Raw genomic sequence first — 15,673 nt, forward strand, 5'->3', positions numbered from 1 at the left:
TTTGTTTTTTTGAGGCTTTCTCCCTTTTGTCACTGCAAGCTCAGCAGGCAGCTTCCTCCCCCTATCACCATCCTGCAGTGCTCCTGATCTACACAGAAGAAATGCTTCATTTCCCCCTTCCTCTCCTCTAGTGCAGCCCTTCAGCTTTGCAGGAGGCACTCGTGTCTCCTGAGGCTCTGTTCCTGCAATGCCACAGCACTCACCATCTGCAAATTTTAGCTCATGAATGAATGTAGGTGAGCAGGACTTTGAGAAATGCTAGGAAGCCTTTGTGTCACAATTCCAACACGGTACAGTTCCCCTGGGAGTTATGATCTCTTTTTGTCCAGGAAACAGTGCAGTGTTAAAAGAGAAATAGTGAAAATCCTTTAGCAGAAGAGAAGCTGTCAGAGCAGCAGGTCCCACATGACAGCAATCCTGCCCAGGCAGGAGAACAAAACAATTCTCCACTGGCAAAATAAGACCAATTGAAAAGCAATAAATAAATATGTATAACAAGCATATGCAATCCAACAGTACACACAAGTCTGAGTCCTTTTTTAAAGATACTTTCAGATGCATCATTTTTGGTGGAGCTGAATGTTGTATGCACAATAGAAAACCTGTGAAATAAAGGAGAAAAGGCAGTTTCTTATGCTTCAAGAGGAATGAAGAGTTAGACTTTGTTCTCATATTTTTTTCTTCAAGTTTTGCATAGTGTAGTGGCAAAAAAGACAACACACGTGTTCAAAATAATTTCTGAGAAACAAGACATGCACCTAAATATAACTCTGAAGTATGGAAATACAACAGGTGATTTAAGAACAAGAAAGCCAGGTTTGGCAATCATTCTAGGAAAAGTTCAATGATAACAATGCTGTATTATTTTCTAAGGTAATCCTGAAGACTTTGCAATTTTTCTTCCTCACCTCCTGCCCAACACCAGACTCTTCTCAGAGTTGCACAGCAACAGGGTAAGAGAAAATGAACACAAACTGGAGCACAGGAAATTCTGATAAGAGAAGCTTTTGGGTTTTTGGTTGTTTTGTTGTTTTTTTTTTTTAGATAGCATGAAGCTGGTCAAATACTGGAACAGGCACTGAGAGAGCTCCTTCCTCAGAGATATTCAGGATACAATTACAGCCCTAAGCAACCTGACCTGATCAAAACTGCTCTGAGCAGGGGTTGGACTAGATGAGGTCTGGAAGTCACTTCCTCTGGAGTGGAGAAAATTTAGAGATTTTTGGGTTTTTTGTATGAGTACATATAGACAAACATAAACATGCACTCATAAAATTCTAGCACAGATAAATACATTCATGTATCTGCATCTCATTCTGCACAGGTGTATGTGTTCTACTGAATGTGGGGACACAGCCACACATGACATGCTACATAAATGATGGAGGTACCTGAGTGTGAAAAAGAATATTAAAAAACATAAGCGTGAGCTCCAATAAAGCAAGATTATTCCTGACACTGAAGGCTATCTTGGTTCTACCTATTTTCCTGTTAAATTGTGACATTTTAAGCTGCAGTAATTTGAACTACATCAGAATATTGTAACTGATGAAAGCTAATGAAATTCAGTCAGTGTGAACTGTTAATGTGGCTTAAGAGGACAAACAACAACTTAGCTCTGACCACCTAAGCAAGACTTTGAGGACATTTTAGGAAATTTTAATTAGACTGGATTAAAGAAAATGGCTACAAATAAGGAAAGAAAAAGATGGCTCTGCCCTAAATCAGTGTGCAGGCACAGAAGAGACATCAGTTGCATCCAAAGAAAAAGATGGCTCTGCCCTAAATCGGTGTGCAGGCACAGAAGAGACATCAGTTGCATCCACTGAGCGTGACATGCTTTTCACAAGTGAAAGATGCGCAAAGGAAAATAAAGATTGTGACAGTTTTCCAGCCACCCACAGAAAAGGATCAGGGTACAGTCCAAACATATAGACTGCTTCAAGCCACTATCTTCTGCTGGTGCTGAGTAACCAAACATCATTAGTTGTTTTAGCACAGCACCTGAATGGAAAGTTTCCTGGATATTACTTTGCAGGGAGAGCTTCCAAGAAGAAACAGGTTATGAATCTCAACTTAAAGAGTAACACAAATGCATTTGGGGACTAGAAATTACCAGAGTATGATAGCATAGACAAAAATTAGATGAACAGCCCCACTAAAGTGAATGGAGCAATTTCTTTTAATTGTACATCCTTTCACAAAATGCCTTTGCGTAAATTCCCATAATTGCTTTTCTTCATGATCCTCCAAAGATTTAGATAAAAAAACATTACTTACAGCACTATTTTAATTCCAAGTTAGTTTTAGATGAGCTACAAGGGCCTAACTTAGTGACTGTGCAATCTTACTGACTGTACCAACTCTTTTAATTTTCCTCTATCATCTTGCTAATATTTTTGCCTCACTTGTCACACAATTTTCAATATGTTTATTTGAGAATTTACACTCTTAGAGATTGAGAAAAAGGCATTAGTAAAAGCAAATGCATGGAAAATTGCTTCCACAGAAAAGAAGCCTCTGTCTTAAGTACAGTTTTAAAAAAGTTGGATCAATTAGCAATCTGTGAATGTTAGAAACATCTTAACAATGTCTCAAAGATGAAAGAGCATATCTCAGAATGAGTAAAGGGGAAAAATTAAATTATGTCTGCAGTCATAATGAATCAAAGCCCAGAAGGTGGTCTCTAAATCAGCAGGTTTTGATGAAATATTAAGGAAAATTATTATTGATGAAAAATGAATAAGCTCTTTTTGATTTTAGCAACCTTTAAATCACGCTTTGCTAATTAAAATACCGTCAGTTCATCCCTCCATTCCTTGATGGGCATTTAGGAATCCTTAGAAAAGGATGGGTTAATTTGACAACATTTTAGCAAATATACATAGAGTTTATCTTAAGCAAGCAGACACAGAACAGTTTAAAATTATGTACAAAATAATACAGAGCTAAACTTTATCTTTCTTTATATTTTTTCTCTCTTTTTTTTTTTTAATTTTCTTTAAGCACTGTATCTACTAACACAATTGCAAAGTGATGGCAAGTAACTTCTGCTTGTTTCCTCGGCAGCACACAATACACAGTAATATATACTACAGCTATTAATGAGCCATGAACTACGTGTTGGGAAATAAAAACCGATGCTACTATTTTCTGTCTCCTTTGTTTGCCAGGTCAGAGCACTTTTAGGACAAACTCCTACTACCTAGGAGGCTTGTTACTGAATGTACTGCAACTTTCTGCAAACAAATTTCCTTCCTAAAGATAAGTGGAAATGAAGTCTGAGGGACATTGAAGTTGTACAGATTCTAATTACTTTTTAAAGTGTTGGTAGTAGAAATTCTGCATTCTCTTTTCATCCCAGTTTATACTGTGCTTCCATTAAAGGGAAATCTAGGAATGAGGGAAGGCTGTAATTGAGACTGAATTGTTGCACACAGAAAACATTTCATAACAGAACGCAATGCAACTCAGATGTATCATACATTATTGTTGCAAACTATGCACAAAAATTAAAATGAAGAAAAATCTGCTCCTTTGCTTTTTCTTTCATAAATTCTTATATCACTGCCTAAACTCCAGGCAGATTAAATTACCTCTCCATTACAAATATGTGATCTATTTACTGCAATAACATTTCAATATATTCATCACGTAAGAAAGACTTCTATGAATGCATCAGATTGAAAAGCTATTTAAATTTCACTAGTTTTTAAGGAATAAAAAAAATATAAAATCACATTAAGTAAATAAGTTTGATGTAAGAACAATATTTTTCAGAAGTACATAAAATTGCTCATGCAAGAAACCTTTTAATGTCTCACATCATTTCTTTGAGCCTTAAGGAACAAGATTTCAAACACCTTATAAACCAATTCTTTAACAATATGCTATGAAGTACAAGCTTGCAGTAATATGCGCTGTTTTCTGAGTGATGAGTAGAAAAGCATTGGTTTTCAACTTCTCAACCAACAACAAACTGAAATGAGATCTTTTGGCAATTTCTCAATTTCCAGGGTTGTTGATGTGGCATGCTTCATAAGCACTCAGTCAATGAGTTTACAAGATGCTAAAAGGAATTAACCACTACCCCCCAACATATATGCAGTGGTGTTATTTTTCTTCCTAAAAGTTACTGCAGAGGATTCCTTCCCACAATTAGACTCCACCACTTCCGCTGGTAACAAACTACTTCAACTGTAAGCAGGATGCTTTTTAAGTCATATAAACAAACAAGACTGACCATAAGGATGAACAATGCAGTTAAATATAGGTTGTCTCCTCTGTGAAGGAGATTTCATTCATAAAAAATGAACAGAACAAGAATCCCTTCAAATCCTCCAACATTAGAGGGACATAAATAAATTAAAAAAAAAAATAAATTTACTTTTCAACCATTAAATCCACATTAATTTCAAAATCTAACTTCAAATTATATATTTAGTTTTAGCAAGCAGAGACACAAGATTCAATGAACACACAGCACTCCCTCCAAGGCCTGTGCACCCCTCTCCTGAAAGAAACCTCTAAAATGAAACCCCCCCTGCTCTTTAAATGCTTGGAGAGGAGAAGCCTGAATCCTTCATCAAAGAGGAACAGATGAGTTGACTGGAGGGACATAAAAGAAAGAGGAATCATAAATTTTATCTTGTATTTAGAAAAAGCCACATTCAACAGCAACAAAAAATTAAACCGATTAAATTATGGTATTCAAGTGCTGCATCAGTTCACAATCCAAATTTTGGTTAGAAGCCTAGCAAAGAACAGATTCTAACAGTTTACACTGGTAGGATCAAAGCACTTCATTTAATGAATGGGAGAGCCTTTGCTTTTTCAGCTTTGTGTATACAAATATTCCCCATAATTTTCTCAGGATGAAGAACTTGAAATTGTGTTGATGGCATTAGTGGGAAATAAAGATGTGCATGTTACACACACAGCTGTTTTTTTTGACTGCAAATACAAACCACACAATAACTATTCTATGTCTGAGACATTGCTTTTTCTAGTTTTTACATCATGCTTTGTTTCATACTTGGATATATAATTTAAGTCTCCTTTTTGTTGCCTTCTACCATCTGGAAAAAAAAAAAAAAAAAGTAGAGGTTGTTCTCTTTTATTTTTTCTCCAAGCAACAAAATGCCCAGCTGACCTAGATGTGTGTGCAAATTGCACTAATAGAGAAATTAAAAATATTCTACACAACTCAGTTACAATGCATTTTAAATCCTAATACATATTAGACCCTTACAGATTTTGATCTGCTCTTTGTAAGTATAGCGTTTCATCATAAGCAGTAGCTGCACTTAAAGAATTAAAGATCACACACCTAAACAAATACTCCTAATTTCCAGCAAAGGGAACTTTGTTGGGAGTTACTCAGCACAGGGGCACTAAGGACAGGTCCAGGCAGGCCTCACTTCACCCCCTTGTTTTGTAACCCAAAGAGGAAAGTTCATCTCTCTCTTATCTTTCTATGCATTTTCCCACTGCAACCATTTGTAGAGGTACTAAATCTGGTTGCTTTTGTAAAAACAAACAAATAGCTGTCAGACTTCAGATTACACAGCAAGCTGACTGGAAGAGAGAGGAAGCAAAACCACCGGGGTTTAAGTGAGACTGCGGCTGTGGTAAATGAAAAAAGACATGGTTCTCACAACAGTATCAGTGCTTGGTATCTATTCAGAAAGAAACCAGGACTTTCAAGTAATTAAAATGAAAGACCTGAATAGAGTTAACTGAAAGTCTGCTATTTATTCCACCAAAGTGGTAACCCAAACAGGAGAGTGCAATTGCATACTTTCACAATAGGGAGCCTACATAAATCCTCATGAATTTATATTAAAAATTGTCTTATATTCTATCAAGATGGAAGAACAAAAGAAAACAACCAACCTAAGATAATAAAATGCCAATGCTAATAGCGTCTATTGGGTTCTAAATATATGGGTCTATGAGAGACCAGGCTAATTTTTAGGCAGTCCTGGGGGCAAGGATTAGTGGCTTATAGGATGAATGGTAGAGGAACAAAAAAACCCAATGTGTTAGAGCTAAAGTAAAATTAAACCCCATGAAGAGTCTCGTGGAGGCCCTGACTAATCCTTCTCCAGGTTATCACAGACAGAGGAGGAAAAATACCATACTTCCAAGCATTATTTTCAGTTTTACATGTTAGAAAACTGCAAATAGTTTATTACCCCACTGCTCTCCAGCGGCTTGTCTCCAAAAGTCTGCCTGATTGTCTCATAATGGCATATGTGCCATTCTCTAGGCCAGGAAAGTCCTTCCAGAAGCCAAATTCTCACAGGAATGAACCTCTGTTATGCCACAAAATGGTGATGCTCGTTGGAAGATAATAATTTAAACCAAATTACTATCGATTTCTGAAATGTTACTGATTATTTAGGAAGCATGGAAAATAAACAGGTCCCTGCTCTGAAATGCTTGCAACCTAATGGAGCATTTACAGCATTATTTATCCATAAGAGTGGTAGCTTCCCCTGGTAGCATGTCATCTGTAGGGCTCTGACAGCAGAGGGTGATAAACAGTGAAGAACAAGGGAACCAGGCATAGGGAAACATCAGTGAAGTAAACAGAGGTAGGAGGAAAGAGCTTATTCATAATCTTACTCAGTCTAGGCTGAGCACAGCTCTGCAGGTTTTAACATTGGTTAGATGGTTTTCAGCGCAATGGTCCTTCCCTTCATGAAAGTGCTTAACACCCTGAGTAATAATTCCTATCTCCATCTCTGGTGGGCCTTGAAGTAAACTCAGATTCCTATGATACAGACTTAAGAACCCTCTTGTGACTGACACTACTAATAAAGAAGTTTAATATAGCTGCACAAGCGCCTCGTTTTTTTAACAAATATTTATCCAGGCATGGCAATATATTATTTTATAGCTTTCATGACCCGTTCTACTACTGCTGAGAATTATTTTACAAACACTAGAAAGACAGGATCTGCTTATTTAACTTTTTACATATATCCGTATTAAATTGGAGTGTTTCTTTCTAGCTTCTGGGATTCATTACTATTGTGCCAATTTAGGCAAAAAGATACTACTGAGTGAATAGAAGTTAACATCTTAATAAAATGTTCTCCCCCTTTTTTTTTTTGGAAGAGCAGCAGCAACGTATGAGGTCTAGCCTTAAAAACAGCATCTTGCCTCTTTGCACCCAACAGATGACAGTTAAAGCAAGCGGGGTTCTTTTCAGTTCCCAAATATTCCTTTGACATAACTTGATTTCACTTCTGATAGAAAAGAAACCAGTTCATAAAGGTCTCCCTTCTAAAATGAACATTTTTTCTTTTTAATGGCAAAATGCATGCAAAAAGCATATGATTATGGTATTTATGTTTCCATTAAAATGTCTTCAGCAAGCTGGAGGACTCTAACCTACTATTTTCAAGCTATTTAGTTTTACAGCAGCACAGTGCCTATTTTATTTCAATTATATTTCAGGACAATGCTCTCTTGGTGGGAAATGATTACAGAGTGACAGCCAGTAAACGTCCATTAGGAGTTGTCTTTCTACATGCTGCTTAGCTATGGATGTCAGGTGATTGCTATAAAACCTTGTTGTATAGCATCATTGTCATCTATATGAAAAACACTATTGATCAGTCATGCAGCATCTCTTCTGTATGACGGAAAACATACTAGAGACATTTTTCAGCTAAGCTAAAAGCTTTATTCAGAAGAAAACAGTTCTCAAGACACTTCGTTCCTGAACTGTAAAATAAACATAGATTATACATTCCATCTCGATTTCCCTCCATTGATGCCTAACATAAGAAGTGAAAAACTTCTTAGCTGCCTGTCTCTGTAAGCTATCAATACATAGGATGGAGCTAACACTGCAAGGGCAGATGACGCACATGCAGCGATACTAATCACCGGTTTTTATTGCTGGAGCTTCAGCTGAGCAATAAACTCCTCCTCTGTTAAAAAAAGGAATCTGCTTTAATTCTCCAGGATCAAGAACAAAAACCAAATTTTCTCTGTGTGTGTGTGCTACTGGAGAGACTTACTAGGGTAACTGGAATATAAATTATTTCCAGATTCACAGGAGCTACTCACATGCATAGACTACGTAGGAAGCCCAAAATAAAGATCCTCCTATATTTCAGCTACATATTTAATAGACACTATCACAGAAGACCAAACCAAACCAACACCCCCTCCAAACCACACCAATATCCATTGAAGATTTAACTCTGATACAACATACATCTGCATTAAATAAATTCTAAAACAGAATCATGTCCTGTAAGGGTATTTTGAGTAAAATTTGCTATTTAGAAGTGTGAGGTTTTTGACAGCCATTGTTGGTAAAATGGATAAAGGAATGTAACTTACACACGTACAGACGTGCGATTTTCCAAAGTATAAGGTAACATCTCTTTCTTGTTTGCTGTATTTTGTCATTATACAATCCAGTTTCTAATACAAAGAAATGGACTACGTTTTTCTTACTGTTTTGTACTATCTGTCTACAACTGCAGGGCTTGGAATACATGCAAGCATAAAATACACCCAAGAAGCAGAATGAAGAAACAAGCCTGTTTTTAACACTGGTTTCAAGTTAGGTTATAAAATACTTGGAGGATTTCTGCCTGATGACAGTACCATCATTTGTTGAAGCACTATAATAGTTATCCTCATAATATCCTTAAATTTGTAAAAATTAAATAAAATTGTCCATTATTCTGATGAACAGTTTACATACTTGTCCTCCTCTTTGTTATCATTCATATGCCATGACAGTTAAACTTACATCAGATGGTGGCCCGTGTTGACGGAAATAAGGGAGAAGTTGAAGGAATATTAACGAAAACCAAACCCTGACAAGGCCTCACACACAGGCGCAGTAATTCTCTTGCAAGTTAAGGAAAAAATTGTCATAAGTGTTCAGCAATGGTATGCAAACTATTATGGGACATTTTGTTATAGGCTTCTTTGTAAGAGACTTTTAAAAAACCTTTTGGACATACTTAAATGTCAAATTTTGTTTGGCACTAAGCACCAAACTTTAATAGAAATAAAATTTCCCATATAAACAATGCTGCTTTTAATATGAACGTGCTAAAGATTTGAGACAGCCTGGCTGTTATCAGCTCCTGGCAGTTCAGCACAAGGGTAATGCGCTGTGAGTGATTTCCTTTCCCATCCCGAAAGGCTGGAAGCGACTGTTTCTATTTAGGTAACCTCTGAAACATCCAGAGGAAAGGAAAGGATGGCAGGGTAAAGGGGAAAAACACACTCAAAATAATGCTTACCACAGGTGAACATTAATGTAAACAATATTTTAAGGATGCAGAACTGCAACCAGCTGTTGGACAGCAAGAAACAAGTTGCAGTGCACAAAGGGTGAGGAGCCAGGTATCCTACAGCTGGGGAGACAACACAGTTAACAAGCACCTCAGGCCACAACTGTTTTTAAAAATGATGCTCAGATGATACTTTCTTAATACATCTGAGAGAAAGCCTGTAAAACACAGGGCAGCCTTTGGAAGATGGCTTAGCGGTGATCCAGGCTCTGCTGCTGACCATTACATATGTTCAAGCTCACAGATGTACTTCACACACCTCAAGGAAGACTGAAAACTGCTCCCTCACAGCTGTTGCATCACCTCTTCTGTGCCCAACTAGATGATCATTAAAGTCCCTTCCAACCCAAACCATTCTATGATTCTATGACATACTCTGCTGCCGGCCTGACTTCTGGAGAGTTAAATTTGAGCCTGAAATTCTGCAAGCAGCTGCAATGTTCCCCAAAAGCTCTCCTGCTGCTGGATTCACCAGCTCCACAGTTTGGCTATTTATATAAAAGTGTGAGGAGACGGGAAGAAAACCCTACACACCAAACCTTTGAACATGTACTTCACATTTACAGGAGTTAACAATCTTTCTCCGTCTTAAATTGCCTATTTCTTTCCAGATATTTCTTGCTGAATGCGTCTCCCTTTTATCACGGGACTGGGGGGGCTTTTCTTGCCTGTTTTAGTCCCTGACTTGCATCTTCTCTCTCTGCTCACAGAGAGCAGTGTGATCCAGCTGTGAGAGACAGACCCTTCTGTGCTCCAGGAGCAGCCTGAAAGTGCAAAACTACCACACTGCTCTTCAGTCCTGCCCATGTGATTAACAGCAGATTCCCCCAGTACTCCATTATCTTCAGATCGACTCACTCTCTCCCGGCTCTTTTATCAGCAATCACATAGAGTTAGCTAGGTCACACAGGTCTTACATTTCACCGTGCCAGGTTTGCATCAAAGAACTTTTTTTTTTTGTTGTTGTGACATTGGTGCCATTCAACTCCAGCATGAAACACTGCCTTTGGTCTAACAAAACCAGCCGTGAAAGTCACCACGTGGCAACCATATCCAACCAAGCTATCTTGATTTCCAAAGGCACAAAAGTGCTTAAATGTCAGGCAACAGGGCATACCAGCACCAGTCAATATAAGGCTAAGGAACAGAAAATTTTAAGGGCACAGATGAAGCTGTTGTCTTTTAAAATTATTTTGCTTCCTTCACTGAAATAATGTAGTTATCCACAAAATATAAGTTATTTTTATTCAATATGGAAACTGGACCTTTTACATAGTGCAAAACAGGAGAACAGTGTGATTGAGAAAATAAAAGGGCAGGTGTGCTACTGAATTTTAGTGAAAATTAATGCATTCCACAATGCAACTGAGATTTCTTTAATTGTCATGTTAGAAGGCATATTTTTACCCATATTATGCAAACAAACTTTTCAAAAATGATCTAGTGGAGGCTTAAATACACTACTCTTGGTCCTCAATTAAAAAGAGTTTTAGACAACTGAACTCTGCACAACCACAACTTATTCTTAAGACCAAATACAAATGACTCCATTACTGCCTAGAACAGAATATGCAAGATGAATGCCAGTCCTCCCATAGAGCTATACAGATCTTAAACACTGCAACCAAAGACACTGCTCTGCTGGTTTACTTGCAAGTCCAGTATTTTTCTCAGGGAAAGAATGGGGTGTAAAACAAAGCAATGAATGTTTTTACTATGAGTTAAATTAATAACCTCTGTATGAGTTAACAATACCTCCTGCATTAGGATTTCAATGTTAGCTTTTGTAAAGCTGAGAAAATGCAGAACTACAAGTTCATAGATGTAAGCCAAGAAAACAGATGTATTTTCATTGTTAAATTACAAAAAACCTGTGATTTTTGCCTTTGGTTATTTCTACTTTATGTTAGTTTATATGCCTGTTTTAGCTTCAGGTTTTCAAATGAACTCAAAATTCCGTCAACAGAAACCATAATTTTGCTCAATTTCAGCAAAAAACCAAGCATGACACAGTTCAGAAAGTGTAGCCACATGAAGAGTATAACTTACAAGCTAAAGCCTGAGAAAAGAAAGCAATTAATGAGTCAAGCTTGGAGTTTACTCACTTACTCTATATTTGATTAAAATACTCAACCTCTTAGACTGAAGTTCAAGACTACAGCACGACTAGAATCCAGGTAAGTTTTCACCCACTTTTGCTATAACAAGAACTTTCCAGAGATTTTGTAACTGCTGTGAACAGGCTGGCAGTGCTGTATTCCACAACCAGATCAGTTAGCGCTCTGATAAATAAACCAGATGACATTACAATTTGGATTTAATTTGAATGGTAGCAAACAGTGACTCCAAAATTCCTGAAGAATGAGAAGAACAGCAGTTGCTCTGCAGAAAATAACTTTTGTTAGAGTTTGATTTGTGTGAGTTCAATACTTTTCTACATAAAGGCTTTTAAAAAGCCATTAATAAAAAAGCAGTTCTGACTTTCCAATTGATGTACAGTCATCTCCCGTGACAAAAGCATTACAAGGGAAGATTGTGAAAGAGCATATTGATTGATGTCTGGTGCCTACCTGTCTACAGGTGAAGACTTTGAATTCCGTGGTTTCTTTACTTGGGCATATAAGGCTTCCACTGTCTCCCCTTCCCTTGGGCTCTGTGGTCGGGTGTTCAGCATTATTGTGCCACTGTTTGAAGAAGAGTCATAGGAAGCAATCCCAGCGTACATTGGGTCCACATCACAGCCAAATGTCCGGTTAAAATCCTGTATCTCTGCATAGTCACGTTCCCGAGCTTGTCTCTCTCGAAATTCTCGAGTTTTTGCTTGAATTCTGAAAAATTAAAAGCAGGCTGAAACTAATGTTCCCCCCCCCCGCCCCCCAATAGTTTGAAAACAGCAGTTAGCAGACACTTTTGGTAGCCCATCTTAATAAAAACCACTGAAGTGTTTCCAGTTTCAGTTTGTCATGGAGTCTCAGGTTTGTGTTAGCTATGGAAGCCTGGATTGAAGCAACACTGGTCTTGAAGGACAAAGTCTGATTATCCACTTTTGTTTCATTATTAAGTTAAATAATGACTAGCCATAGGTGTTGGTAAACAGAGTTTACTTGCTGTTTCATGCATCTTAGTATGCCTGTGCTATTACCTGACCTGTCTGACAACAGCTAAACACCATTCATATTGCCTTGTACTCCATCAAAACCTATCAGAATTAATGCCTGTATTTAGATAGGAATTGTAATGTACTTTCTTGGCCCACTACTACAGAAATCATACTTCTTTTGGAACTGAAAAACTTCATAAGGATGGGGGGACACATATGTACCTTTATGTATGCATACATGCAGCAAAGAGCAGAAGTAGATTATAGTGTGAATCATTTAAAATGTGCATGTTTTGTTTAAAATGTAAACAAACTGAATCTGGCATCTCCCCAAAGTAAGCAGTTTCTTCTCATAAAGTAACAACATGTGCCTTATGTTAAAGTTACAAATGAAAGGTGATGCAGGGGTTTTGTGTCTAGGTATGTTTCTTTAGTTGTATAATAGAAAGCAACAAATAAAACCAGATGACATTTAGGAACCTGACAAACACAAATTGAGTGCTGGTCGTATATTCAAAAGCACGCAAAGCTATTACTAAAATTTAATCTGGGCTTCAAAGTTTCTTTGTCATTTTAGAAAATTTGATGTATCACACACACAGGCACAGTGAACAGAAAAAAAACCAACCCCCTCAACATTGTCTCCCCAGACCAATTTAATGGTCTGTCATCATTGCAAAATGAAGCACCCAGATGTCTCCTCCTTTCCATTAGTAAAATATGCTCTTGTTTCATCTAATACAGCCATGGCTACACAGTGTGACAGCATCCATCCATTCAGACTACAGCTCTGTGCACCTCTGTTACATGACATTTCCAAAGAGCTTGCTCACCAACTTTGAACAAGAGCAGACTACTCTAAGCCTTGTTTCTTTTGAAAATTGAAAAGTCTTAAAGTAACTTTGACGTTTTCACAAATTTTAAACTTAGTCCCATTCAAGATTAATCTTTGCAAAAAGAAAAGAGGATACACAAATGGTGGGATTAGTGGCCTGTAGATAAAGCCATCAGAATTTAGGTGCCTGCAGCAGGGGTGGCCATGCCAGCTACATGTGCAGGTGCCCTTTACAGTCTAGGGAGCTGTAAGTCAGCAGATTCCAGAATCACACAGCTGCCATGTTAGTTGTTCTGTCCTAGCATGAGATGAGTCACTCTACAGATGCTTTTGATGCTGTTTAGGTCTTCCTCGGGAGCTTGGACACCCAGTCTTGATTCAGCTGCTCAGACATAAGCAGCTATGGACACCTGACATCCCCAGGTAATCCTGCTGGACCTCCAGCTGCTGGGCGAGAAAAACCCCTGTAGGTCCTTGTCACATCTGCCAGGCCCATGCTGGCATCTCAGAGGCTGTGATGACTAAAATGACAAAAGACATCTGTGTTCAAGCATATGAATCCAGCCCTTAGCTGGCATATGAACATCTAAATTTAAGTGTCTTCATCAGACTGGGTCCCAAGCAAATTGCTCTTTCTATACTAACAAAGATCATCATATCAAAAGAAAGGAATAGGAGAAGTGATAGGCAGTCCTTTTTCTCTCCCAAATCTTGCAAGTATTGACCAAGGATACTGATCTGGGATAGAACTGCCTGGCTGAATTCCCTTCAACAGTCAGTACCATCTACACTGATGGTTCAGTGATTCATTTACATGCTCTAAGTTATACCTGAGCATAATTCCTCTTTTTACGTCTGCTACCACTGACTTGTGCACCACTCATACTCAGTCACAGTGAAAAGAAAAACAGATACATGCACACACACAAAAAGGCAAACAGAAGAAATCTGAGAGAGTTTAACTTAAACATAAATTTTTAATTTTACAATTTTGCACGTAAAAAAATATTTTATTTACTGGTTGCTTTTCATTTCAATCGAGAAAAATGGAAATGAAAACTGTAACACTGTTCAGCTTACAGTATGTTCCTCACCAATTTCAGCACATCAAACTGAAACTTCTTTTGTTTAATTTACAGTGAAGAAAGACTCAAGTTTAAATCCAAACCCCATTTCAAGATTAAACTGTGTTTCTGCATGCCTAATAAAAATATAGATATAAAATATAAATATAACTTTTACATTGTCCTATATTCCAAAGCTGCAATTCAGAAATGTTACAACCTTAATCACTTGGAAGGTACCTATGCAGAAGGAAAAATAGGCCTGAAAATGACCTGTGGTTTTCAATTCCTCTCTGCAGGTTTCACTTCCAATTTGTAGCTCTGTTGTCATGGTTTAACCTCAGCTGTTAACTAAGTACCACGTAGCTGATTACTCACTCCCCCCATCTGCAGTGGGCTGGGGAGCAGAATCAGAAAAAGGTAAAACCCACGGAACGGTTTAATAATTGAAATAAAGTATACTAGTACTATAACTAATTGTAATGAAAAGGGAGATAACAAAAAGAGAAATAGAAGTGAAGACAAAAACAAGTGATGCACAGTACAGTTGCTCGTTATCCACTGACTGATACTCAGCCCATCCTGAGGCAGCAATTGGCCCTTCCTGGCCAACTCTCCTGAGTTTATATGCTGAGCATGATGCCATATTGTATGGAATATCTCTTGGGTCACTTGGGGTTAGCTCTCCTGGTTGTGTCCCTTCACAGCTTCTTGTGCTCCTCAAGCCTTCTTGCCAGCAGGCCATGAGAAGCTTAAAAGTCCTTGACTTAATATACATATTACTTAGCATCAACAAAACACAGCAGTGTGTTATCAACATTATTCTCACACTAAATTCAAAATACAGCACTGTACTAGCTACTAGGAAGAAAATTGACTCTATCCCAGCCGAAACCAAGACACCTGTATTAATTACAGGTGGAGGATTGCATTTTTCTATTGATACTTGTCCTCTGAATGGGAGAAGCAAAGGATATCAGAAATTTCCTAGACATTGGTAGATTAAATTTTAATTTCAATAGGCAATGTATCATCAGATAATGGAACACTGACTGACACTAATTAAGGAAAAAAAAAAACCCATGTATTTTAGACAACCAAAATTTCAGAGTATGAAATCTGACGGTATAGCAATAACGTGGCACAGACTAAATCACAAGAAAACATTAAAATCTGAAGTCCTTATAAAACTGAATTACCTGGTGGTAATTGGTGATATTTGTCTCAGTGTTACATTGACAGCTATGAGAGATGCCAATGAACTTATCTAACTTCTGACCATCACATCACTTTCCACAGGTGTAGACAGGAGTGTCCCTCATTTCATGCTTACCAATTT

At 37.7% G+C, this 15,673-nt stretch overlaps 1 protein-coding gene across 12 annotated transcripts in view; it reads right to left on the reverse strand.

Moving 5' to 3' along the window:
- Nucleotides 1–15,673, reverse strand: part of PARD3 (par-3 family cell polarity regulator) — a 450,998-nt gene that overhangs the window by 89,797 nt on the left and 345,528 nt on the right. For 11 of the 12 annotated variants that reach the window (XM_057432818.1, XM_057432824.1, XM_057432817.1 and 8 more), the window contains one exon: nt 11,906–12,163. The exons of the other annotated variant lie outside the window; for it this stretch is intronic. In XM_057432818.1, the coding sequence (XP_057288801.1) occupies nt 11,906–12,163 (258 nt within the window). The remainder of the gene's footprint in view (nt 1–11,905; nt 12,164–15,673) is intronic. 12 annotated transcript variants of the gene reach the window in all.

This window comes from Pezoporus wallicus, unplaced genomic scaffold (assembly GCF_028554395.1).
Source record: "Pezoporus wallicus isolate ANWC-B61680 ecotype Strahan unplaced genomic scaffold, APGP_CSIRO_Pwel_v1 scaffold_2584, whole genome shotgun sequence".
NCBI classification, from domain to species: domain Eukaryota; kingdom Metazoa; phylum Chordata; class Aves; order Psittaciformes; family Psittacidae; genus Pezoporus; species Pezoporus wallicus.